This window comes from Portunus trituberculatus, chromosome 48 (genome assembly GCF_017591435.1).
Source record: "Portunus trituberculatus isolate SZX2019 chromosome 48, ASM1759143v1, whole genome shotgun sequence".
Classification (NCBI taxonomy): domain Eukaryota; kingdom Metazoa; phylum Arthropoda; class Malacostraca; order Decapoda; family Portunidae; genus Portunus; species Portunus trituberculatus.
In genome coordinates, this window is record NC_059302.1 from 20,449,232 (window position 1) to 20,476,986 (window position 27,755).

At 44.2% G+C, this 27,755-nt stretch overlaps 2 protein-coding genes across 2 annotated transcripts in view; one reads left to right on the forward strand and one right to left on the reverse strand.

Moving 5' to 3' along the window:
• Nucleotides 1-27,755, forward strand: part of LOC123498447 (reelin-like) — a 265,988-nt gene that overhangs the window by 113,032 nt on the left and 125,201 nt on the right. Inside the window, exons 36-46 of the mRNA XM_045245551.1 lie at nucleotides 643-801; nucleotides 9,351-9,457; nucleotides 21,047-21,232; nucleotides 21,730-22,015; nucleotides 22,482-22,634; nucleotides 23,888-24,065; nucleotides 24,182-24,406; nucleotides 24,493-24,761; nucleotides 25,301-25,403; nucleotides 25,825-26,048; nucleotides 26,402-26,625. Coding sequence (XP_045101486.1) covers nucleotides 643-801; nucleotides 9,351-9,457; nucleotides 21,047-21,232; nucleotides 21,730-22,015; nucleotides 22,482-22,634; nucleotides 23,888-24,065; nucleotides 24,182-24,406; nucleotides 24,493-24,761; nucleotides 25,301-25,403; nucleotides 25,825-26,048; nucleotides 26,402-26,625 — 2,114 coding nt within the window. The remainder of the gene's footprint in view (nucleotides 1-642; nucleotides 802-9,350; nucleotides 9,458-21,046; nucleotides 21,233-21,729; nucleotides 22,016-22,481; nucleotides 22,635-23,887; nucleotides 24,066-24,181; nucleotides 24,407-24,492; nucleotides 24,762-25,300; nucleotides 25,404-25,824; nucleotides 26,049-26,401; nucleotides 26,626-27,755) is intronic.
• Nucleotides 10,551-11,907, reverse strand: LOC123498985. The gene is made up of 2 exons (XM_045246620.1): nucleotides 10,803-11,907; nucleotides 10,551-10,596 (listed from the first exon to the last, which is right to left on the reverse strand). Exon 1 carries the CDS (start codon nucleotides 11,871-11,873, stop codon nucleotides 11,070-11,072), a length of 804 nt encoding a protein of 267 aa, XP_045102555.1. The 5' UTR covers nucleotides 11,874-11,907; the 3' UTR covers nucleotides 10,551-10,596; nucleotides 10,803-11,069.

Consider the following 27,755-nt stretch of genomic DNA (forward strand, 5'->3'; position numbering starts at 1 on the left):
GCTGTCAATTAGATTTTGTTACTATAGCAAAGATGATCCTTAGTTTATTCCAGCTGAGAGGTACACAAAAGTGTTTTATAAAGGATATGTGTTGCAGGGACTGCAGAATGCATGTCCTCTCAGACACTCTTTCAGATGCAGCCCTACCAGAAACAGATTAATCTATTTTACATTGTTGTCTATGGGGGAAAATTGTTTTGCTTCATATATATATATATATATATATATATATATATATATATATATATATATATATATATATATATATATATATATATATATATATATATATATATATATATATATATATATATATATATATATATATATATATATATATATATATATATATATATATATATATATATATATATATATATATATATATATATATATATATATATATATATATATATATATATATATATATATATATATATATATATATATATATATATATATATATATATATATATATATATATATATATATATATATATACACACACACACAGTGGAACCTCTAATAGTGTACAGTTTAGTATGGTAACCATGTTCACCTTATATGATTTTTAACATTACATGCTGCCTCAAGTAACATATCCCTCAAATAATTCTAGAAATCACTGTATTATCTTCTCAGATATCTGGTATTCAACCTGCAAATTGGGTCATGGGAGGCACGGGGCCGCTGCCAGCAGGGCCAGGCACCTCGGGACAATGTGGCAGTTGAATTCTCTCCTGACAACGGCCAGACTTGGACAGCACTGCAGCACTTTGAACCAGCACACACCACCCTCAGGTGAGGCATGCCCATCAATGCTGTGCTACTTGTGCATCACTATTACTGGTAAATGTACAAACACACACACACACACACACACACACACGGGACATCGTCGATGGCGGAGGTGGTCGCTGAGCTCCAGAGCAATCATCTATAATTCTACAGTTACCTAAGAGTAACCAAGGTGGGAAAGGAGCTGGTAATGTTTGTCCCGTCTCCATATAGTCATGTTAACTGTTGATTAGCAAAATAATGTCCAGTGAAGGTAAATATAAACTGTAGCCTGCGTTTGAGCCATCAGCTGGTTTGTTTACGTCTGCGCAACATGGCGGCCGTGAACTCGAAAGAGGAATCAGACTTCACAGGGTTTCAAGGAATAATGGAGAAGAGCGCTTATGTGAAGAAAATTCTGGAGTTAGAAGGTAAAATTGAAAACTGTTTGAAAAGTATGAGGGCCTGGAAACGAGTTATGACAATGTAAAGAGAGACTGTGCCGATATGAAGAAGGAAAATGCAGCACTGAAAGAGGAAGTTAAGCTAATTAAAGTGAATTGCGAAAAATGTGGAGAATCTCTAGGAAAAGTGATGGAGAAGCAGGCTGAATGGAAAAAGTCAGGAAGTGGAAAGAAAGGAGGTAAATTACAAAGTTGCAAGTCTGGAAAAGGAAATCAAAGAGTCAGGGAGAAAACTTTGGGCCTTGCTGAAATTATAGATCAACAGATCATAGAAGAGAAGATAGCTGAGAAAGTGGTGAAGGTTATTAAGTCAAATGAGACATTGGTGAGGGAAACTGTAGACAAAAAGAGATGTGTGGTGATATTTGGTGTGGAGGAGGATAAGACACCGAGTAAAATGGAGAGAGAGAAAACATAAAAAGGTGATAAATAATATCATTAATGTGGTGCAAGAGGAGGAAAAGACCTAGTACAAGAAATAGAGGACTTCCATAGAATTGGAAAGTTCACAAGAGAAGGTATGAGGCCAATAAGAATCAAACTTAAGTCACAAAAGGATGTAGATGAATTGGTGGAGAAGTCATGGAGGCTAGCCCAGCAGGAAACAACAAGGAAGATTTGGTTGAGAAGAGATCTCGGTGAAAAGGAAAGAGAAATGTTAAATGAGTTGAGAAAGGAGGCTTTGAAAAAAATGAAGAGAGGACAGAAGAAGAGAAGAAAGAGTTTTTCTGGAGAATCTTGGATATGAGACTGAGGAAGTGGTTCATAACCCAGAAAAGTACAGCAAGAAAGGACTAAAGAAACTTACATATGAGCGAAATGTAATGTATTCCAACATAAATGGAGTGATATCGGGATTTTAGAACTCAACGATTACTTGAGGGACAAGAACCCAGATATTGTGGGTCTTACTGAAACAAAACTGAGAGAGGAGAAGACCTGATGAAGGTTGGAGAAGGAAATATAACGTTTGGAAAAGAAATAGAGTAGGTAAGATGGGAGGAGGAGTGATGTTGCTGGTTAAAAAGATATAAAGGTGGATCAAGTGAAAAAGGTATGGGAAAGGCAGAAGTGCTAAAGATCAGAGCAGAAACTAATGAAGGAAAAAGAGGCACTACATAGTGGTGTACGTACCACCTAAGACAAATGCATGGTCAGTACAGGAATATGAAGAAATGATAAGTGATACAGGAACATGTCTGGAAGAAATGTTGGGTGGCTGTGAACGAACTATAATGATGGGAGATTTTAATTGTAAAGAGGTGTGTTGGGAGGACTGGTCAATGGAAGGATCAGAGACAACATGGGGAAATACACTATTGACACTGGCAATGGAAAATGTGTTAACTCAGTGGGTCAAAGAAGATACTAGGTTTGGAGGAGAGGGAGCATCGTCAAGACTGGACTTGGTCTTTAGTACAGAGCCAATGGTCATTGAGGAGATGAGGGTGGAGTGCCCTTTAGCAAAGAGTGATCATGCAGTTTTGGAGTTCAAGGTGATAGACGAAGAGAAATCTAGAAGAAATGAAGAATATAAAGTGGGAAGATGGAATTATGCCAAGACAGATTTTGGAAACCTAAAGAAATTCTTTCAAGAGACAAATTGGATGAAATTCAAGAGTGCTAAGGAGCAAATGAAAAGTGGAAGGAATTTATAAAAATATACAAAGAAGGTGAGAAAAATTTGTACCAATAAGACAACATAGAGAAGTTGGAAAGCAGGACTGGTTTAACGATAGATGTGAAAAGGCTAGAACAAGAAAAGAGGATGCATGGAAGAGGTGGAGAAGGAAAAGACGGATTAAGCAGTGGGAAAGTTACAAAAGAGCAAGAAATGAATATGTGTTGATTAGAAGAGAAGAAAGAAAGAAACAAGAAAAGGATATAATTGATAAATGTAAAGACCAACCAAGGCTTTTTTACAGACATGTGAACAACAACATCAAAAATAGAGAAAGTATTGAAAGTTTAGAAGTAAATGGAGTATACAGTGAAGATCCCAGGAAATGGCAGAGGCTATGAATGGATGCTTTCGGAAGGTATTCACAAAGGAGACTGCTTTTGACAAACCACTGGTAATGGAACAGAAAGGGATTATGAAGGAGTTTCAAGTAACGGTGGAGGAGATCAAGAACATGATGGGGAGTTTAGAAGTGAGAAAAGCTGTGGGACCTGATGGGGTATCAGGATGGATTTTAAGAGAATGCAGGAGCAATTGGCAGAAAAAGTTTGTGAAGTAATTGATGCCTCATTAAGGGAAGGTGTAGTGCCCCAAGACTGGAAAAGAGCTAACATTGTCCCAATCTATAAATCAGGTAACAAGAGAGACCCATTGAACTATAGACCAGTGTCACTTACAAGTGTGGTAGCTAAGATGTGTGAGAGGGTGGTGAAGACTAGATGGACAGACTTCTTGGAGAAAAATGACATACTTTGTGAGTGTCAATTTGGTTTTAGGAAAGGGCGTTCATGCACGACAAACCTGATATGTTACTATTCGAGGGTGATAGATGTAATACAGGAAAGAGATGGTTGGGCTGATGGAATATATCTGGATTTAAAAAAGGCCTTTGATAAGGTACCACACCAGAGACTGATCTGGAAACTTGAAATGGTAGGAGGAGTGCATGGCAGTTTACTAAAATGGATGGAAGACTTTTGGTAGGAAGAGAAATGAGAACAATAATTAAGGACAGACCATCAGAATGGGGATTGGTGGAGAGTGGAGTTCCACAGGGATCAGTGTTGGCACCAGTAATGTTCGCAGTCTACATAAATGACATGGTGGATGGGGTGTCCAGTTATGTGAGCCTATTTGCAGACGATGCAAAATTGTTACGAAAAGTGAGATGTGACAAAGATTGCGAACTACTCCAGGAAGACTTGGACAGAATATGGAAATGGAGCTGTACATGGCAAATGGAGTTCAACACGACAAAATGCAAGAAAATAGAGTTTGGCAAGAGTGAAAGAAGAATCAGGAGTATGTACAAGATAGGAAATGAAGACATAAAACCAGTCATGAAGAAAAAGACCTTGGGGTGACAATTACCAATGACCTATCGCCAGAGAGACATATAAACAAAATAATTGGAGAAGTATTGAACTTATTGAGGAACATAAGAGTGGCGTTCGTATATCTAGATGAAGAAATGATGAAGAAAATAATTACTGCAATGATAAGACCGAGGCTTGAATATGCAACAATACAGTGGGCTCCGAACTTAAAGAAACACATAAGGAAACTAGAGAAAGTACAGAGGGCTGCAACGAAAATGGTGCCTGACTTAAGAGATTTGACTTATGAAGACAGACTGAAAAGAATGCAACTTCCAACCCTGGAAAACAGAAGAGAAAGGGGAGACCTGATAGCAATATACAGAGTGATGATTGGCATGGAAAAATGGATAGGGAAGATCTGTGTATGTGGAATGGAAGAATGTCGAGAGGGCATGGGAAAAACTAAAATGGCCACTTATAGGAGAGATGTGAAAAAATATAGCTTCCCTCATAGAAGGGTGGAAGCATGGAATAGTTTAGACGTGGAAGTGGTCAACGCAAGGAATATTCATGATTTTAAGAAAAAGCTGGACATTAATAGATATGGAGACGGGACAACACGAGCATAGCTCTTTTCCCGTATGTTACAATTAGGTAAATACAATTAGGTAAATACACACACACACACACACACGGGACATCGTCGATGGCGGAGGTGGTCGCTGAGCTCCAGAGCAATCATCTCTAATTCTACAGTTACCATTGCCTAAGAGTAACCAAGGTGGGAAAGGAGCTGGTAATGTTTGTCCCGTCTCCATATAGTCATGTTAACTGTTGATTAGCAAAATAATGTCCAGGGAAGGTAAATATAAACTGTAGCCTGCGTTTGAGCCATCAGCTGGTTTGTTTACATCTGAGCAACATGGCGGCCGTGAACTCGAAAGATGAATCAGACTTCACAGGATTTCAAGGAATAATGGAGAAGAGCGCTTATGTGAAGAAAATTCTGGAGTTGGAAGGTAAAATTGAAAAACTGTTTGAAAAGTATGGGGCCTGGAAACGAGTTATGACAATGTAAAGAAAGACTGTGCCGATATGAAGAAGGAAAATGAAGCACTGAAAGAGGAAGTTAAGCTAATTAAAGTGAATTGCGAAAAATGTGGAGAATCTCTAGGAAAAGTGATGGAGAAGCAGGCTGAATGGAAAAAAAGTCAGGAAGTGGAAAGAAAGGAGGTAAATTACAAAGTTGCAAGTCTGGAAAAGGAAATCAAAGAGTCTGGGGAGAAAACTTTGGGCCTTGCTGAAATTATAGATCAACAGATCATAGAAGAGAAGATTGCTGAGAAAGTGGTGAAGGTTATTAAATCAAATGAGACATTGGTGAGGGAAACTGTAGACAAAAAGAGATGTGTGGTGATATTTGGTGTGGAGGAGGATAAGACACCGAGTAAAATGGAGAGAGAGAAAACATAAAAAGGTGATAAATAATATCATTAATGTGGTGCAGGAGGAGGAAAAGACCTAGTACAAGAAATAGAGGACTTCCATAGAATTGGAAAGTTCACAAGAGAAGGTATGAGGCCAATAAGAATCAAACTTAAGTCACAAAAGGATGTAGATGAATTGGTGGAGAAGTCATGGAGGCTAGCCCAGCAGGAAACAACAAGGAAGATTTGGTTGAGAAGAGATCTCGGTGAAAAGGAAAGAGAAATGTTAAATGAGTTGAGAAAGGAGGCTTTGAAAAAAATGAAGAGAGGACAGAAGAGGAGAAGAAAGAGTTTTTCTGGAGAATCTTGGATATGAGACTGAGGAAGTGGTTCATAACCCAGAAAAGTACAGCAAGAAAGGACTAAAGAAACTTACGTATGAGCGGAATGTAATGTATTCCAACATAAATGGAGTGATATCGGGATTTTAGAACTCAACGATTACTTGAGGGACAAGAACCCAGATATTGTGGGTCTTACTGAAACAAAACTGAGAGAGGAGAAGACCTGATGATGGTTGGAGAAGGAAATATAATGTTTGGAAAAGAAATAGAGTAGGTAAGATGGGAGGAGGAGTGATGTTGCTGGTTAAAAAGATATAAAGGTGGATCAAGTGAAAGAAGGTATGGGAAAGGCAGAAGTGCTAAAGATCAGAGCAGAAACTAATGAAGGAAAAAGAGGCACTACATAGTGGTGTACGTACCACCTAAGACAAATGCATGGTCAGTACAGGAATATGAAGAAATGATAAGTGATACAGGAACATGTCTGGAAGAAATGTTGGGTGGCTGTGAACGAACTATAATGATGGGAGATTTTAATTGTAAAGAGGTGTGTTGGGAGGACTGGTCAATGGAAGGATCAGAGACAACATGGGGAAATACACTATTGACACTGGCAATGGAAAATGTGTTAACTCAGTGGGTCAAAGAAGATACTAGGTTTGGAGGAGAGGGAGCATCGTCAAGACTGGACTTGGTCTTTAGTACAGAGCCAATGGTCATTGAGGAGATGAGGGTGGAGTGCCCTTTAGCAAAGAGTGATCATGCAGTTTTGGAGTTCAAGGTGATAGACGAAGAGAAATCTAGAAGAAATGAAGAATATAAAGTGGGAAGATGGAATTATGCCAAGACAGATTTTGGAAACCTAAAGAAATTCTTTCAAGAGACAAATTGGATGAAATTCAAGAGTGCTAAGGAGCAAATGAAAAGTGGAAGGAATTTATAAAAATATACAAAGAAGGTGAGAAAAATTTGTACCAATAAGACAACATAGAGAAGTTGGAAAGCAGGACTGGTTTAACGATAGATGTGAAAAGGCTAGAACAAGAAAAGAGGATGCATGGAAGAGGTGGAGAAGGAAAAGACGGATTAAGCAGTGGGAAAGTTACAAAAGAGCAAGAAATGAATATGTGTTGATTAGAAGAGAAGAAAGAAAGAAACAAGAAAAGGATATAATTGATAAATGTAAAGACCAACCAAGGCTTTTTACAGACATGTGAACAACAACATCAAAAATAGAGAAAGTATTGAAAGTTTAGAAGTAAATGGAGTATGCAGTGAAGATCCCAGGAAATGGCAGAGGCTATGAATGGATGCTTTCGGAAGGTATTCACAAAGGAGACTGCTTTTGACAAACCACTGGTAATGGAACAGAAAGGGATTATGAAGGAGTTTCAAGTAACTGTGGAGGAGATCAAGAACATGATGGGGAGTTTAGAAGTGAGAAAAGCTGTGGGACCTGATGGGGTATCAGGATGGATTTTAAGAGAATGCAGGAGCAACTGGCAGAAAAAGTTTGTGAAGTAATTGATGCCTCATTAAGGGAAGGTGTAGTGCCCCAAGACTGGAAAAGAGCTAACATTGTCCCAATCTATAAATCAGGTAACAAGAGAGACCCATTGAACTATAGACCAGTGTCACTTACAAGTGTGGTAGCTAAGATGTGTGAGAGGGTGGTGAAGAATAGATGGACAGACTTCTTGGAGAAAAATGACATACTTTGTGAGTGTCAATTTGGTTTTAGAAAAGGGCGTTCATGCACGACAAACCTGATATGTTACTATTCGAGGGTGATAGATGTAATACAGGAAAGAGATGGTTGGGCTGATGGAATATATCTGGATTTAAAAAAGGCCTTTGATAAGGTACCACACCAGAGACTGATCTGGAAACTTGAAATGGTAGGAGGAGTGCATGGCAGTTTACTAAAATGGATGGAAGACTTTTGGTAGGAAGAGAAATGAGAACAATAATTAAGGACAGACCATCAGAATGGGGATTGGTGGAGAGTGGAGTTCCACAGGGATCAGTGTTGGCACCAGTAATGTTCGCGGTCTACATAAATGACATGGTGGATGGGGTGTCCAGTTATGTGAGCCTATTTGCAGACGATGCAAAATTGTTAAGAAAAGTGAGATGTGACAAAGATTGCGAACTACTCCAGGAAGACTTGGACAGAATATGGAAATGGAGCTGTACATGGCAAATGGAGTTCAACACGACAAAATGCAAGAAAATAGAGTTTGGCAAGAGTGAAAGAAGAATCAGGAGTATGTACAAGATAGGAAATGAAGACATAAAACCAGTCATGAAGAAAAAGACCTTGGGGTGACAATTACCAATGACCTATCGCCAGAGAGACATATAAACAAAATAATTGGAGAAGTATTGAACTTATTGAGGAACATAAGAGTGGCGTTCGTATATTTAGATGAAGAAATGATGAAGAAAATAATTACTGCAATGATAAGACCGAGGCTTGAATATGCAACAATACAGTGGGCTCCGAACTTAAAGAAACACATAAGGAAACTAGAGAAAGTACAGAGGGCTGCAACGAAAATGGTGCCTGACTTAAGAGATTTGACTTATGAAGACAGACTGAAAAGAATGCAACTTCCGACCCTGGAAAACAGAAGAGAAAGGGAGACCTGATAGCAATATACAGAGTGATGATTGGCATGGAAAAATGGATAGGGAAGATCTGTGTATGTGGAATGAAAGAATGTCGAGAGGGCATGGGAAAAAACTAAAATGGCCACTTATAGGAGAGATGTGAAAAATATAGCTTCCTCATAGAAGGGTGGAAGCATGGAATAGTTTAGACGTGGAAGTGGTCAACGCAAGGAATATTCATGATTTTAAGAAAAAGCTGGACATTAATAGATATGGAGACGGGACAACACGAGCATAGCTCTTTTCCCGTATGTTACAATTAGGTAAATACAATTAGGTAAATACACACACACACACACACACACACACACACACACACATTATTGTTAAGGAAAAGAAGAGGATATGGTTACAAAAGAGGATCATAAAATGTTGAATTCAAGGAAAGGGAAATAATCAACAAAAGTGACATTGTTTACTAGAAATACATAAGTTTTGAATGAACAAGTGAGAAGGTAGTATGTCCAAAGAAGTTGTATCAATTGAAAGAAAATGTAGACATTGAGTTGGTCTCACACACTTACATGAGTATAGCTCAGGCCTTCCAAATTCTATGTAGGGAAAACAGGAAAGAGTCATCAAGAAACTCATTCAACTTGTTCAAAATACTTTAGAATACAGGAAGGATGAGTAGTGTGGTGAAGTTGGTGTTGTGTGGTCCACAGGAAGGAACCATTCTTTGTGCCGCTGCCCCCCAAGGCACGCACCAGACACACACGCTTCCGCTGGTGGCAAGCGGCAGGGGACGTGATGTTAGATGAGGCTTTCCCTGGTGAGTGTTTCAGTTTATAGGTTTGTATCTTTATGGAAATAAGTTTGCAATAAGCTTACAAGTGTATATAAATAGACACATCCACCAAACTGAGGCTGCTTTTTTTTTTTTTTTTTATTATTATGTAGGAAAGGGCCAGCCAAGGGCAAAAAAAAAAGATAAAAAAAAAAGGCCAATTTGCGTGCTGGTTCTCTACAAGAAAGAAAAGTGTCAGCCAAAATTAGGGAGCAAATGCCTCAATACCTTCCTCTTAAAAGAAGACAAGTCGTAGGAAGTTGGAAATACAGAAGCAGGAAGGGAGTTCCAGAGTTTATCAGTGAAAGGTAAAGGTGAGGCCGCCGTGGTACAGTGGAACCATGCGTGCTTTGGGATCCAAGGGGTCTCCAAGCGCACGGGTTCGAATCCTGTCCACGGTCTGAGTGCAGGTTGGGCTTCCTCACTCAGGGCAACGGTTTCCTAGTGGGTGGGCTTTGAGATAGGAGATACCCTAAAAAGTATCCCCTTTAGCCCATAAATTCCCGTGAAAAGCCCACATGGTATAAAAAAAAAAAAAAAAAAAAAAAAGGTATGAATGATTGAGAGTACAGTGGAGACTCAATACTCAAACTTAATTAATTTCAAATGGCCATGCGAGTATTAAAAGGTTCGACTATTGATACCTATAAATCAAGTAATTTGTTCCAGTCATTGCCAAACCCAAGTTTAGATAAAAAGCAGCGGTTTAATTTTGCAGTCGCCGCTAGCATTGGCGCACAGAAGCATGGTTAGCCTGTCTTTCATGGGCTTGTGTCCTGGCAAACACTTCTCTTCCTTTGTTGTATAGATCAAGTTTGGTAGTTTTTTTTCCAGAGTAGACCAGTTTCATCACAATTAACCCCTAAAACTCGAGATGTTGGGATTTTTATCTCGCACTAACTCAGGAGATTTGGTGAGAAACAAAATATCTAATTTTTAATGCTAAAATTAATTTCTTCACTTACCTGTTTTTCATACAAAATATAGCAGTTCCACTGCTCCACATACCTTTTCGCCGAGAAACCGCCCGCTTTAGCGCTACGCCTGGCAGTGCGGTGCTCATTGCTGCCGCCAGCACACTGCGTGGACAACCAGTCAGTTATTTCTCAAAGGAGAGAACCTGACTGGGGGAGGAAGGGAGGGCAGTGAAGTTTTGTATGAAAAACAGATAAGTGAAGAAATTAATTTTAGCATTAAAAATTAGATTTCTGTCACAGACACCTGTTTTTCATACAAAATATAGCAGACTCCAACACTGAAGGAGGTGGGAGTCAGAAGAATGTGCCAGGTGTAGAGTGTGAAAACAAACTGTCCATATGTAGACACTAACCTCTTGGCTGAGGCCGGGCAGCATAGGGGTGCCAGCGGGCTTGGCTAAGGGTTTGGGAGGTCCTCCTAACCCGTGTGTCTAAAAGGGAGCAGGCCTTAGGGGTCAGGGGATGAGTGTTCCAGGAGCGTGCTCAATACCCTGACGCAGAGGAGAGAACCCTGGCTACTGATCCAATCAACTAAGACGAGCAGTGTAAGGGAGCACTGGGGTATTCACCTGAGGGAGCCGAAGCGTTACCCCAGAGCAAGGAGGACCTTGTGGTAGTTGTCAGCCCACAATGTGACCGGCTGCAACAACTGGACCCAGGGAAAAAACGTCACCTTCCTTCCGCACTATATTGCGGAGATAATGGTCGGCAAAGACCGAGTGAGTCTTCCAGTGTGCTGCCTTCAGGATGGTCGGAACCGAGCAGTTTTCCCAGAGGAGCATGGAGGCAGCAATGCCACAGATGTCATGGGCACGGGCATTGACCTCGAGGCAGACAGAGTCAGAAATAGCCTCATGGGCAGACTTGATGGTATCCCTGAGGAAGTATGAGATGGCCGCTTTCGACATAGGTCGAGAAGGGCGTTTAACTGCAACAAACAGATTCCTGGGCCTTGTCTCTGAAGCAATCCGTTGTAAATAGTGGCAGAGAGCCCGAACAGGGCACAAAAAGCGCTCCTCATCCATGGAACCGAGAATGGAAGTAAGGTTCTTAATACGGAATTCCCAGGCCGTGCTGTGAACTCCCGTATCCGTCTTAGCAATGAACTCAGGGAGATAGCAGACCATAAGATCCTGTCCTTGCCAGCTAGTCCGGGAGGAGAGGGCCTGGATCTCCCCTACCCTCTGCGCTGTAGCTAATGCCAGGAGAAAAAGAGTCTTCCTGGTCAGGTCCCTGGAGGACGAGAGCCGAAGGGGCTCGAAGGGGGCCTTGGACAGGTAGCGAAGAACTACATCCAGGTTCCAGGAAGGACTAAGATTCCTAGTAGGTCTGCGGGGTTGAGAAGAGCACGCCTTGACAATAGCACTCAACACCCGGTCATTGTTGAGGTCCATGCCCCTGATTGCAAAGACTCCATTCAGCATGGCCTTATAACCCTTAATGGCAGAGGTAGAAAGATTGCAATCCTGGCGCAGGTGAACGAGATAATCTGCGACCTTTTGGACCGTGGGATTGGAGACATTGTGGCCGTGATCCTTGCAGCACTTCCTTTTCCCCCTTCCACTTGTGCTGATAGTTGGAAGCAGAGGAAGGCCTCTTGTCGTGAGATAAGAACTGGGCCACCTTAGAGGAGAAACCCCTGTGCCTCAGAAAGCGCTGGATAGTCTCCACCCTGTCAGCTGAAGCCCGGGGATACCGGTGTGGAACTTGTGGATGTGTGGCTGTCTCAATAGATCTTTGCGAAGAGGGAGGCAGCGGGGAGGCTCCACCGACGCCGCCAACAGATCTGGAAACCATTCCTTCTGAGGCCAGTAAGGGGCTATGAGGATGAGACGGGTGTTCCGGGAAGCCCGGAGCTTGTTGAGAACTCTCCTGATGAGGGGGAAGGGTGGAAAGGCGTACAGATCCTGGTTGTCCCAATTGTAGAGGAAGGCGTCTGTGGCGATGGCCGCCGGATCCTGAAAGGGAGACACAAAGTTCGGAATCCGGTAATTGAGACGAGTGGCGAACAGGTCGACTGTTGGGTAGCCCCAGACCCGCCACAGCAGGTGACAAACATCCATATGTAAGGTCCACTCTGTGGACAGGGATTGGTGTCGGCAGCTGAGGCAGTCGATCGACACTGCATGTGCTTCTGCCCAGTCGAGGACCTGGCGTGCCTCGAGGTTGAGAAGGATAGAGTGAGTACCCCCCCTCCTTGTGCAGGTAAGCGAGGGCCGTGGTGTTGTCCGAGAAGACAGCGACAACTGAGCCCCTCACCACCTCCGTGAAGTGCTGGAGGCCGAGGCGGATCGCACGGAGTTCTAAAACGTTCACGTGGAGCGTCTGTTCATGGATGTTCCACAGGCCACTCACAGAAGCCTGGAGGAGCGACACACCCCAGCCGACAGTAGAGGCATCCGTGTAGAGAAGGTGGTCCGGAATGGCAACATGAAGAGGCTGACCCTGCCCCAAGTTCTCGTCCTCCAGCCACCATTCCAGGTTCTGACGTGAAGCACTGTCTCAGCTGACCGGATGGTCGTCTAGCATCGACCACCTGTCCCATTGCTGGTTCAGTTGGATCTGCAGGAGACGCGTCCGCTTCCTGGATCCTGGCACTAGATGTATGAGGGAAGACATGTGCCCCAGAAGTCTCAACCAGTGCTCCGCTGGGGGGGACGGGCAACTGAGGAAAGAGCGGAGTAAATCCTGGAGGCCTCGTATCCTCCCCTGGGTCGGGCAAATCCTCAAAAGAGGGGAGCGAATCACCATCCCGAGGAAGGTCTTCTCCTGTGCAGGGGTCAGGAATGACCTCCCAATTTACTCGGATGCCCAGGTCCGAGCAGAGCCTGAGCAGACAAGCTGTGGCGTGTTGAGCTTCTACCGCTGAAGAGGCCAGTACCAACCAGTCATCGAGGTAGCGAAGGATGTGGAAGCCCCGACGATGGAACTCCGCCGAGACAGGAGCCATCAGACGAGTGAAAACCTGAGGAGCAGTGGAGAGACCGAAGCAGAGAACTCAAAACTGAAAGTGGTACCCCTCCCACACAAAGTGCAGGAACTGACGGCTGTGGGGATGAATGGGCACCTGAAGATATGCGTCCTGAAGGTCCAGTGACACCATCCAGTCGTCCTGTCGGATGGCCGACATTACCGTCCGGACAGTCTCCATCTTGAATTTGGTGATGATGACATACGTGTTGAGGAGGGAGAGGTCGATGATGGGGCGGAACCCGCCTGTGGCATTTGGAACGACAAACACATGGCTGTAGAAACCTGGGGAGGGAGGCACTTCCTCTATAGCCCCTTTTGTCCAGAGACGCTGGAGCTCTATCGCGAGGGCGAGACCCTTGGGCGACCCTGGGGCATAATCCCTGCGATCCTCGAAGAGAGTGGTCAGGGGTGGAGGGGAAGAGAAGGGGATCTGGTAGCCATCCCGCAGAACGCTGAGGATCCACTCCTCTGCCCCGATCTTGAGCCAACCTTCCCAGCAAAGGGCCAGACAGCCCTCCACCACCCATGGTGAGAAAGACTGTCATTTCCGAAAGGGCTTACCTCTCCGTCCTCCTGACTGCCCACTAGAACGGGCAGAGAGTGGTCCGGAAGATCCACCCCGAGGATTCCCAGGACGAGGGCGAACACAACGAGGGCGAACTTGTGTTCGCCGGGGAGGAGCAACCGGAGGCCTCGAGGCTGAGGGGGCAGGAAGATGAGAACCACGCTCCACCAAGGGAGTACCGGTGGCCAGACGTGGACGAGCCAGGGCCCTGAGAGCAATCTCATGGAGAGTCATGGCAGCATTACTGTTGGAAGACTGGAACGCCTCCTGCAGCTTGGCCTCATCAAAGAGGAGAGGAGAAAAGATGGGGACTGTCTAAGGATGCCTTTCTCCACCTGAGAGAAGGTGGGTCTGAGGTGGGCAATGTAGGACTCCCTTCTCCAGGTCCGAAGATTGGCATTGACGTAAGTAGAATCACGGCTGATGTCATTCAAGGCCATACGAACAGCCTTAAAGAGCTGTCCCTCTAAATCCAACAGGTGCGAGGGGAGATGTGGTACTGTCAGTAGGTGAAGGGCACCTAAGCACCAAAAAGAGTAGTTGAGTGGGTCCAGAGAACGACCAACCACTCCCTTCATCCTGGCGACCTCTTGCTGGTCACGGATAACCCTCGGCTCACGGGAGCCTGAGTTCAAGGCATGGTGCAAGTCCTGGTTAACGGCAGTAGCCTTCCCTGAGCCTTCCTGGTCCAATACTGCGTACATCCTGGCAAACCTGCCTGACGGATACCCAAGAGAAGCCGGCTTCCTGTCATTGGCCTTCAGGTAAGCATTGTTGGCTTGCTCCCTGAAGAACTGGAGGGGTTGAGCCCTAGTGAGGAGAATCGGCCCTCACTGTGACTCAGGTGCACCAGCTCCGGGCGCGAGAGGACCCTCTTGCTCAAGCCTTTGGCCCCTCGCGTCCTCAAACACTGAATTGATGTAATCCATCATGCGATGCTACATGGAGGCCGATAGGGGCTGGGTCTCATCCTCCTCCAGCCCCCCCTGGGATGTGGAGGGACGGGGCAGGTCCTGGAGACAAGGAGGCTGGGCCCTGCCACCCCGAACAAGAAGGCCGGGGGAAACCATGGAGTACCTGTCTATCAGTGCTATCCATGAGGAGAAGGTCACTACCCCGGAGACGGGCAGTCCGGGGTGTGCCTCCAGGAGCAGAGACGCCAGCCTCACAGGGGAAGCGCACACCTCAAGGGGAGGGGAGGTCCTGGCGCCTCTCTGGCGTAAGACAGTGGGTTTGGTAAGACGTAGGGAGGTCGGCTGACTCTGAGCCCCTAGCGGCTGAAAGGACATAGGTGGCAGCCCGTGGAAAGGGCGTGGGCAAGCCACCTGGTAGGCGAAGGGGCAGAGCATCACCCTTGCCTGGGCCCTCACCCTGGGCCTTGGGGGAGGGGCCAGGAGCAGTGCTCTGGTCCACCCTCTCCCTGTCCCCCCCCACTGACCAGGCCTGGGAAGGAGCCAGGGCACCGGTCACCACTGAGGTGGGGCGGGACTTCTTGATCCTTCTAGCGTCATCCTTAGGAGGATGAGAACGCTTGGAAGCCACCTCAAGCCCCGGACGGGGCCCCCTGGCCCCCTGACTTGATGTGACTGCACACACCTTTTTGCGTCAGGACTTGGGGGGGGGCAGGACACTGAACTTCATCAGGTCTCTGTCCGAGGACGAGGGGAGAGCTGAAAGAGGTGGGTCAGTAGCCAGGGAAGACACAGGGTTATGTAACTCTCCCAACCGTGAAGACACCAGGCTGTCAACAGAAGCAAGGAGTTGCTCCTGCCAGGATTCCAAAAACAGGGAAAGATCTATAGAGACTGGAACTGGAGGCTTAGACCCCTGCTGAGAAGCTGAATCATCAGCAGAGAGCTCATCCTGAGAAATTACACTGCCTGCCTGAAGGGCAACACCTCCAACAGAAATAGCAGAGGAGACCTGAGAGCTAGAATCCCCAGACATATGGCTCGTGTCACTGCTGATACCAGACCGGGTATGAGAGCCCTTAGACTTATCCTTTAAGTTAGCTTTAGGCTCCCGCTTGCGCCTCAACCCGCATTGATACTTGTAGGCGGTAAGAATCTTATCCTTGCTCCAGCCAGAACACTCATCACACCTCTTACCTAGGCTGCAGAACTCCCTGCACTTGATACAGACCAAATGAGGATCGTGGAGGACACTACCCAAGACCCTGGAACAGTCAGGCCTAGAGCAAATCCGCCTCGTGGGCTGTGGCGAAGGAGACGTAAACACTGCAGAAGGACCGGCAGGGGCGTCCATATGGCTGGCCAAAACACTCTCCAGGACGGGAACAGACCGCCCCGGAGACACAGGAACATCACTAGAATCTTCCTCTATAGAAACAGGAGGAAAAAGAAGGAGAAAAAAAAGGCGAGGAAGAAAGGAAACAGCGGCGGAAACGCAGGTCTACTCACTCTGCGCGCCGAGAAATAACTGACTGGTTGTCCATGCAGTGTGCTGGCGGCAGCAATGAGCGCCGTGCTGCCAGGCGTAGCACTAAAGCGGACGGTTTCTCAGCGAAAAGGTGAAAAGGTATGTGGAGCAGTGGAACTGCTATATTTTGTATGAAAAACAGGTGTCTGTGACAGAAAGTCTGTATTCACATACTGATTACACTTGGAAATTCAATAAACGAGTGAGAACAAATGGTGTTCTACCCACAAACAACTTTTCCTCTGTGCAATGCAAAAAACCAGAAGTCTCTAGATGTTGTGGTTACCAATATATCACAGGCTGAATGAGGTGGTATCATCGGTGTACATGGCCTTGTGTCCGATCGGGTCCAGCGGCCTTGGCTAGAGTGATAGATAACAGGCCCCTTGTATCCTCTCTCTCTCTCTCTCTCTCTCTCTCTCTCTCTCTCTCTCTCTCTCTCTCTCTCTCTCTCTCTCTCTCTCTCTCTCTCTCTCTCTCTCTCTCTCTCTCTCTCTCTCTCTCTCAAAATGTTTGCAAAGTGATCTAATTTGTATATTTTTGCATAAACATATATAAAATACATACAATAGGAATTGGTGGTGGTGGTGGAATGTTCCCCTCGGTGGTTGAACCTCCTATATCCGTATCAGAGCCCAGAACATCACTACCTTCACTCTCTATTATTGTAGAAACTGTTAATTCCAAAGCCCTTTTAATACCACTCTCATTCAAAAGTTGTCTCCTTGCAACATGGCGAGAGACCTGAGGTGTAGAAGTAAGGCATGCGGGAGAGGTGACGGAATCGGACACCGTGAAATCACTGTTGCTCCCACCATCCATCGTGAAAGTTGGTGACAGTGACGTATAGCATATGTTTACTCCTGACTTGGGGGCTCGCCATGCCTCACGACAGAATGAATTCTAGTTGTTTTCTTGAAATTCACAAACCACCCTTTACTTGCTTTAAAATCATCATTAAAGTCAAATGTATTATCAGAAATAAGATCACGATCCAGCAGCCTAGCTTTCGTACAAATTATACCCTTGGACAAAGAATCACCAGCTATCTTTTTTTTTTTTTTTCGTAGGGAAGAGGGCCAGCCAAAGGCAAAAAAAAAGAAAGTTAGAAAAAGGCCCACTTGAGCGCTGGCTCTCCAAAGAGTTCAAAAAGTGTCAAAACCGTCAGCCAGAATTAGGGGAGCAAATGCCTCGATACCTCCCTCTTAAAAGAAGACAAGTTGTAGGAATTTGGAAATACAGATGCAGGGAGGGAGTTCCAGCATTTACCAGTGAAAGGGATGAATGATTGAGCGTACTGGTTAACTCTTGCATTAGAGAGTTGGACAGAATAGGGATGAGAGGAAGAAGAAAGCCTTGTGCAGCGTGGCCGCAGGAGGAGGTGAGGCATGCAGTTAGCAAGATCAGTAGAACAGTTACCATGAAAATAACGATAAAATATAGAAAGGGATGCAACATTTCGGCGGTGAGAAAGAGACTGAAGACAGTCAGAGGAGGGGAGTTGATGAGACGAAGAGCTTTCGATTCCACCCTATCAAGCAAAGCTGTGTGAAAATAGAGATAAAAGATAGAAAGAGATGCAACTTTTTGGCAGTGAGAAAGAGATTGAAGGTAGTAAGTCAGAGTCAGAGGAGGGGAGTTGATGAGACGAAAAGCTTTTCATTCCACCCCATCTAGTAAAACTGTGTGACTGGAACCCCCCTAAATGTGAAGAGTTCTCCATACAGGGGCAGATAAGGCCCTTGTACAGAGTTAGCAGTTGGAAGGGCGAAAAAAACTGGTGGAGACGCCTCAGAATGCCTAACTTCAGGAAGCTGTTTTAGCAAGAGATGAGATGTGAAGTTTCCAGTTAAGATTATGAATAAAGGACAGACCGAGGATATTTAGTGTGGATGAGGGAGACAGTTGAGTGTCACTGAAGAAGAGGGGATAGTTGTCTGGAAGGTTGTGTTGAGTTGATAGATGGAGGAATTGAGTTTTTGAGGCATTGAAAACTACTAGATTTTCTCTGCCCCAATCGGAGATCTTAGAAAGATCAGAAGTCAAGCGTTCTGTGGCATCCCTGCGTGATCTGTTGACATCCTGAAGGATTGGTCGTCTCTGAAAGGACGTGGAAAGATGTAGGGTGGTATCATCAGCGTCGGAGTGGACAGGGCAAGAAGTTTGGTTAAGAAGGTCATTGATGAACTCTGAGGAACACCACTATTAGTAGATTTAGAACAGTGGCCGTCTACCACAGCAGCAATAGAATGTTCGGAAAGGAAACTTGAGATAAAGTTGCTGAGAGAAGGATAGAAACTGTAGGAGGGCAGTTTTCAAATCAAAGCTTTATGCCAGATTCTATCAAGAGCTTTTGATATGTCCAACATGATAGCAAAAGTTTCACCAAAATCTCTAAAAGAGTATAACCAAGACTCAGTAAGGAAAGCCAGTAGATCACCAGTAGAGCAACCTTGACGGAAACCTTACTGGTGATCAGATAGAAGATTGCGAAGTGACAGATGTTTGAGAATCTTCCTATTCAGGATAGATTTTAAAATTTCAGACAACCAAGAGATTAAAACTATAGGACGGTAGTTTGAAGAATTAGAAGTCACCCTTTTTAGGAACAGGCTGAATATAGCAAACTTCTAGCAAGAATGAAAGATAGAAGTTGACAGACAAAGTTGAAAGAGTTTAGCCAGGCAAGGTGCAAGCATGGAAGCACAGTTTTTGAGATTAATAGGAGGGACCCCATCAGGTCCATAAGCCTTCCAAGGATTTAGGCCAACAAGGGCATGGAAAACATCATTACGAAATAGTCAGAGAGAGTAGGAGAGGGAAGGACAAGCCCAGAATCATCCAAGGTGGAGTTGTGAGCAAAGGTTTGGGAGAAGAGTTCAGCTTTAGAGACAAGAGATGGTAGTGGTGCCATCAAAATGAAATAAAGGAGGGAAAGATGAAGAAGTGAAGTTATTGGAGATGTTTTTGTCTAGATGCCAGAAGTCTCGAGGGGAGTTTGAGTTTGAAAGATTTTGACATTCTCTGTTTATGAAGGAGTGTTTGGCCAGTTGAAGAACAGACTTGGCATGATTCCGGGCAGAGATATAAAGTGCGTGAGATTCAGGAGATGGAAGGCTCAAGTACCTTTTGTGGGCAACCTCTCTATTATGTATAGCATGAGAAAAGGGTGGGGGATCCTGAGGAGAGATTGGAGAAATAGGACAAGTTACAGAAATGAGATTGTGATCAGAGGAGCCCAGTGGAGATGAAAGGGTGACAGCATGAGCAGAAGGATTAGAGGTGAGGAAGAGATCAAGAATGTTGGGTGTGTCTCCAAGACAGTCAGGAATACGAGTAGGGTGTTACACCAGTTGCTCTAGGTCATGAAGGATATGATAGCAAAGCTGAAGGCTAGTTCACCAGGATGGTCAGTGAAGGGAGGTGAAGCTGGTGGTGAACATTGAAATCTCCAAGAATGGAAATCTCTGCGGAAGGGTAGAGGGACAGAATGTGCTCCACTTTGGAAGTTAAATAGTCGAAGAATTTACTATAGTCAGAGGAATTAGGGGAGAGATAGACAGCACAAATGAATTTATTTAGAGAGTGACTGTTGAGTCGAAGCCAGATGGTGGGAAACTCAGAAGATTTTAGTGTGGGCACGGGAGCAAGTTAAGTTGTTGCGTACATAGACGCAACATCCAGCTTTGGAACAAAAATGAGAATAGAGAAAGTAGGAGGAAACAGAGAAGGAGGTACTGTCAGTTGCCTCAGACAACTGTGTTTCGGTGAGGAAAAGAAGATGAGGTTTAGTAGAGGAGAGCTGGTGTTCCACAGATTGAAAATTAGATCTAAGACTGTGAATGTTGCAGAAGATAATGTAGAAAAAGTTGAGGGAGGTGTCAAGGCATATGGGAGCATTGTTTTAGAGAGGAGTCTGACCTGGTGACATTTCTGGTCCCCTCCCCAGAAGGGAACTCCAAGGCTGGGTTTGGAGTCACCATTTTTTTTTTATTTTCAAGTGAAGGGTGTATGTGTGGTAAGTGCATGTAGTTTTGTGAGAAAAAGGAGAGTTGTCTTTAGAGGGCAAGCTGTGACTGTCCCTTTGAGTTGTGAGGCACAAAGGGAAACATTCAGCAAAATCACAACTAGCTTTAATATAAGGTTCACAGCACCCCCTGAACTACTGCTATTAGATCTCGCTAGGAGTAAATTATCGTTTCGGTAGGTGTCTACTACCTCCTCCTTCAACCTCCTTCCTTCATAATAGGAAAACATCATTCACATGACAATGAACTGAATATTTGCCATGATTTGACCGGCCACAAGGACAAACCTTGCATGCCTGTCCCACTAGGCACCTCACAGCTACTCCTGCTTTGCTTCATGTCTCTGTACTCTGCCACACCAGCACACACATACACAAGAACAACTATCACTGTTGACAATATTTACGATAATACATGCAATAACTAGAAATTTGATAGCAGCCGCATTTGATAGTAGCTGCATCAGCCGCAGCAGTAGAAATAGTAAGAGTACTAATGGTGAATGTGGTAGTAGTAACAATAAATAAATATGCGTAGTAAGTATATACTATACATCCTCAGTGCTGGCAGATGATGCTTGTGTGTGTTGCAGAGGAACGTGCTGATTGGCATCTGGATAATGTGATGGTGCTGGCCAATGAAACTCTGCCATCTACGCTCCAACACATGGCTGGTGATGTCGACTCCTTGCCTAATGTCTGGTTCCTGCATGAGGGTGCCTCCTTCCAGCCAGCATGTGACAGGAATACCTCTGTCATGCTCTTCTCAGGACCTACTGGTACTTGCTTTCCCAGTGCCTGTGTGTATATTTCCATGGTGACTTTTTGTCACTTCCTTACTCAAGCATATATATTTAATTTGATAGTTGGTAGTGTATATTTATCTAGTTGTATGTTACAGGGTTCGAGCAGGGCTCATAGTGACCTGTCTCCATATCTATTTTTACTCGTATCTAACTTTTCCTTGAATGTATGCACATTTTCTTCTCTTACAATTTCTTAACTTAAATCATTTGAGATGTCCACCATCCTATGTGGAAAAGTAAACTTTTAATGTTCCTCAAACTTTGAGTCTTCGTGATTTTGGAATGTCCTCTCATCCATCTATCTCCATCTTCTGTCAGTGCTATCAGCAACAAATACTGAGTGACATATCAGGGCACAACATTCACAATACAACTAGGTAAATACATGGCTCACTCTAGGATTACTACCACCACCAGCAATCACTAGACACTTTCTTTTGCTCCTTTCCTTACTTCTTTTCCATCCACAGGCCCTAGATATGCAGAGACCTGGGATGTGCATGCTTCTGGGGCAACTGTAGTGCAGTTTGACATTAAGATGGGATGTGGTGGAGGTGGGGGCAGCAGCATGAGTAACACTCCCTCTGTGGTGGAGCTGCAATACTCAATTGATAATGGGAAGACCTGGCAGCTGGTGCAGGAAATGTGTGCTCCTCCTGATGTGGAGTGTGACACTTACCACTTGCCATCCACTTACAGTGCTTCCATCCATCCATCGTGGACGCGAGTCACCGCCACACTGCCAAAGCTGACTGCGTATGACATGACACAGTTTGTTATAGCTGAACAGTGATGTACCTTGGGCTACTAGTCAGGATCACTGATGCTAAATGTGTTAAAGGCAATCTGGATACTGAAGTTTTTTTTATTGCTTATATTTTTTTGTGGAGTTTTTTCTTTTTATTCTTTCTTTTTTATCATCATTCTGGTAGGCTGGGAATCACAGAAACTCCAACTAAATGTTGTTAGTTAGGCCAATAAATGTTAGGTATAAACTAAAATGCTGAAAGTATTGAGCCAAAGATGTCATGTAAATACTATTGTGCTCTAGGCAATAACATCATGTGAATCATCATGTGAAAAGTTAAACTTCCAGTATCACTAGAAGTACTAATACTGCTGAGTGTGGAGGAAACCCTTTTCCTCTGATCCTTTAAATAAAGCATATAAATAAATAGATAGATGCACTGAGGTGAATGTGATGTTAGCCTTAATATTTTAGAGGAGAGCGAACAAGAATACGCTTGGTGGAGGGTGGTGATGCTGCTGCCGGGAGCCACATGCCATCCTGGGCCATTGACAAACTGTATATGGGTGACTCCTGCCCCTGGATGTGCTCTGGTCATGGGTACTGTACTGAGGACCACTCCTGCAGGTACAGCAAACAGCTTTCTGAAGATGGGATAAAGACAAGCAAATTAACAGATAGACAGGCTAGCAGACAGTTATATATACAGGTAAACCCTTAACGAACGTTCACACAACAAAATTTCGCTACAACAAACGTTTCCTTTTACTACCATCTGCTTGTATAACGAACACCAAACTCGCTTTAACGAAATTTTATCCAGGTAGTTTTTTCCAAGTTTGAAAGCCCCGCTGTATCACGCAAGCCGACAGGCTTTTGAATACACCAGCACCTCCCGTGGACAAAACATGCACCACTTACTCCCCTACCCTTCCCCACTCTTAGTTCAAAACAATAACAGAGTCCAGCAGCAGCTCGTCTTCCCTTGTTCAACATGCCACCAAAACGCCCTGCAATGTCGCCTAGCATTGCTAAGAATACTAGGAAGTCTCTTACTTTCGAAGTGAAGCTAGATATTATTCACAGACACGAGAGAGGTGAGAAAACTAATAGCATTGCTCGCCAGCATGGCTTGACTCTCTCTACTGTCTCTACTATTTTCAAGTCAGCAGACTCTATTAAGAAGGTTGGTGAGACCGTATCTTCCTTGCAAGCTAAAAGAATCACCCGAACTCATGACTGCAATAGATAAAATAGAAAGCCTTGTGGAAATGTGGTACATAAGTTTTGTATGCAGTACAATGATGTGCCCTTTGTTTACATTCCACAGGTTGCTGGTTAGTATATTTCCTTGTTCCACTTTCCTTCCCTTCATTAATTGAAGATCATCAACATTATAAAGTTACTTACATACATACATTAGTGTACATTATATTGACTTAGTATTAAATTAAACTGCTTAAATGTTTAACTGTAATTTTTACTTTCATTAAACCTTTTACTGTACTATGATTCATTCTCGTTTTGTTTACTCTCAATGGAAGTTCAAGTCAGGGGTCAAACTTGTTATAATTGGTTTGCTTAACGAAAATTCTTGCAACGAATGTTTTTTTAGGAATGTAACCTGTTCGTTAAGCGTGGGTTGCCTGTATATTAAAGAAAATAAAAGATAAAGAAGCAAATATGAAGCTAATTTGATCAGGTTTGTAATAATTCTGAGATAGTTCTTTCTTTAAGGAGTTTACAATAGTGTGGTGGTCAATGAGGGTTCTCTGGGATAAGTTAGTTCAACTAGCCACAAGGGGCATCTGTATTGAGGTGACATGGTTTGCAGCAAGTCATGGTGTAAGGGTCCCCATCATGGCTGTGTTCTCCTGCAGGTGTGACGATGGCTACTTTGAGCCGTTCTGTGTCCCAGCGGAGGCCTTGCCCTGTGAGCTGCTGGATACTTTCAACATTCCAGAGCTTCATCCTGGTAACTGGAGGGAGGTTCATGGAGCCGAGGTGTCGCAGCGATGTGGTGTCCTTGTGTCTAAATCAGCTCTTGTATTCTTCAAGGTAATGAAAATGTATGTCACTTGTGAATGTCAACATTGATGCTTGTTTTTGGCAACACTGCCCATGTGTTCCTGTAAACACTGCTCTCTCTGTGACTAACTGCTCCTCCCTTACAGGACGGTCTGCGCCAGGCATCCACTGTGGACCTCGACATGACTGCTGGTCAGTTCGTACAGTTCACGCTCCAACTCGGTTGTGATAAAAAGAATGGTGGCAGAAGCAAACAGACCTCAGTCTCCAGTAAAGAGAAGCCAAGTGACAGGAAGACAAAACATGCCAGGAACCACGGTCTGCTGGTGCAGTATTCCACAGATGGCAGCATAACATGGGGCCTTCTGAAGGTAAAAGAGAAACAGGAAGAAAAAAAGATTCCTCTTATTCTAGCCTACTAACCTCTCATCTCTTACCACTCTGTTTTGTTTTGCAGGAGATACACTACCACCCTCAAGCAAAGCCCATCTTCATCTCCATCAGCCTGAAAGACTTCCCACTTGCACTCACTAACGCCACAAGGTTCAGAGTGTGGCAGCCTCATCACGGCGGTGTCTCACAGCACATGTGGGCCCTAGACAACCTGTTTGTTGGAGGGCAGCCTGTCACTCCCAATGTCCTCTATGATGACTTCAGTAGTGACTTCCCAGCCACTGATGCCTGGGTGGACTGGCCAACAGGGGAAGTGGGCCACTTGTGTTCTGAGTGAGTGCTTGCCTTCACTTGAAGGAAAACTGCTCTTCTGTAATATTCTTATCCTCCTTCTTCCTCCTCATTCTCTTCCTCTTCCTTCTTCTTCCTCCTCATTCTCTTCCTCCTTTCTGCATATTGAGGAAGCTGCTCTGTTATAACATTCTGATCTCCTCTTTCTCTTCCTTTTTTAATATTGTAGTAGAAGTCACTACTACATTATTTTCATTTTCTATTTTTTTCCTTCTTCTCTTCCTCATGGTTATCTTTTTCTTTTGATGTCTATGTAACTCATAACTCAGCCTCACATTGGTAGTCTCATGTTTTTTCCTCTATTTCTGCCTATCTTTCTCTTTGGCTTACAAGCACTTCCTGTTTCCCAATTAGTATTCATGTAAACCCTTGTCAATTTCTTGGTTTGTTTGGGTCACTGTGATCCTTCCTTGTTGCCATTTAGCAGCAGCATCAAGTTTCCTCTCATTTCTATAAGATTATTCTTTAATGCATTAAAGTATTAGATGATCCTTGAACATGCACCATTGTGTTCACCACAGGCCAGACTCTCCAAGAGGCCTGGTGTTTGGGTCAGGCGAGGGCCACCATGCGCTCTACTCCCGAGACCTACAGGTGGACACCCACTCCGTGGTGCAATTTGATGTGAGGACTTACTTCCGTGTGCTGGGTGTTGGGGTTAGAAAAAAGACACAGGTGGCAGGAAGCATAGAGCTTAGAATGCAAGGGTGAAAGTAAGCTATTAAGATCACTTGTCCAGTCTAGGCCCACTTCTGCAACCTTCTGTAATTTGCAGACTCAAAGATGATCTTGTGTAATGTGTGTTGTGACTTCACATAATGTTAATAATGTTATTGGTGTGTGTTACAATATTCTTACATCAGGCTTCTTGATCTTGTTTTGCATAGTGTGCACTCACTCCCTTGCTCTCTGGCCATCCTCTTAATGTTTGTGTCCCCTGCTACTGTTGTTATGCTCACCATTGGTGTGTCGTAATGGTTCCCCATGCATATGGGTAAGTTGTGGTATGACTTTCTTTTAAAGTATATATGGTCAACTCACACAGGTGCGAGTTGGGTGTGGGCACGTGACACAGCGAGAACATGCAGTGCAACTGCAGTACAGCCATGATCTTGGCATCACATGGCACACCGTGCGGCCCACCTCCTCTCTGGATGACCCCACTACAAACTGCTTGCATGAACTACACACCCCCACTGTCTTCTACCCCAATAGTGCTCTCAACTGGACCAGAGTTACTGTACCACTCTCTGACCTACAGATCTGTGGGTGAGTAGATGCTAGATTCATCAAAAGTTTTGCTGCTGTCAGTGGTGCTCCTGGTGGTGGTGCCCAAGAAGAAGCTCCTACCCATTGTGCTGCCATATGTGTGCTTACTTACACCATCAGTCTGGTGTTTGAATGAAAAACATTTTTGAAAATGAGATGGCACACTCTTAAATTTATAATAGAATAGGATAGCCAATATCAGATATTTCAGATTCAAAGTTTTCAAGTGCTTGGAAGCTGAAAAAAATTAACATTATGAGTAGTAATGGCTCAAATAAGAGGAAATGCAGAAGTGTTTGCCTCTGTCATGCCAAGAGTTGACTGCTCCTCAGAAATACAATTCTTGCTTACAGGAAGATGAGGTTCCGGTGGTGGCAAGGACAGTATGGCTCTCGGGACTCCTCAGAACCCTGGGCTGTGGACAATGTGTACATCGGCCCGGCCTGCATACATCACTGTGGCGGACATGGTTCCTGCATCAACGGGGACATGTGTGTGTGTGACGAGGGATTCACTGGCCAAACAACCTGCACACTGGAAAAAGACAGACCGCACTCCCTGACTGAGGACTTCGAGGGTGAGTGAGACAGCACACACACACACACACACACACACACACACACACACACACACACACACACGGGACATCGTCGATGGCGGAGGTGGTCGCTGAGCTCCAGAGCAATCATCTATAATTCTACAGTTACCATTGCCTAAGAGTAACCAAGGTGGGAAAGGAGCTGGTAATGTTTGTCCCGTCTCCATATAGTCATGTTAACTGTTGATTAGCAAAATAATGTCCAGTGAAGGTAAATATAAACTGTAGCCTGCGTTTGAGCCATCAGCTGGTTTGTTTACGTCTGCGCAACATGGCGGCCGTGAACTCGAAAGAGGAATCAGACTTCACAGGGTTTCAAGGAATAATGGAGAAGAGCGCTTATGTGAAGAAAATTCTGGAGTTAGAAGGTAAAATTGAAAACTGTTTGAAAAGTATGAGGGCCTGGAAACGAGTTATGACAATGTAAAGAAAGACTGTGCCGATATGAAGAAGGAAAATGCAGCACTGAAAGAGGAAGTTAAGCTAATTAAAGTGAATTGCGAAAAATGTGGAGAATCTCTAGGAAAAGTGATGGAGAAGCAGGCTGAATGGAAAAAAGTCAGGAAGTGGAAAGAAAGGAGGTAAATTACAAAGTTGCAAGTCTGGAAAAGGAAATCAAAGAGTCAGGGAGAAAACTTTGGGCCTTGCTGAAATTATAGATCAACAGATCATAGAAGAGAAGATAGCTGAGAAAGTGGTGAAGGTTATTAAGTCAAATGAGACATTGGTGAGGGAAACTGTAGACAAAAAGAGATGTGTGGTGATATTTGGTGTGGAGGAGGATAAGACACCGAGTAAAATGGAGAGAGAGAAAACATAAAAAGGTGATAAATAATATCATTAATGTGGTGCAGGAGGAGGAAAAGACCTAGTACAAGAAATAGAGGACTTCCATAGAATTGGAAAGTTCACAAGAGAAGGTATGAGGCCAATAAGAATCAAACTTAAGTCACAAAAGGATGTAGATGAATTGGTGGAGAAGTCATGGAGGCTAGCCCAGCAGGAAACAACAAGGAAGATTTGGTTGAGAAGAGATCTCGGTGAAAAGGAAAGAGAAATGTTAAATGAGTTGAGAAAGGAGGCTTTGAAAAAAAATGAAGAGAGGACAG

Coding starts and splice junctions, on each gene's coding strand:
- LOC123498985 (XM_045246620.1), bottom strand. CDS start 11,873: ATGCTGAATGGAGTCTTTGCAATCAGGGGCATGGACCTCAACAATGAC.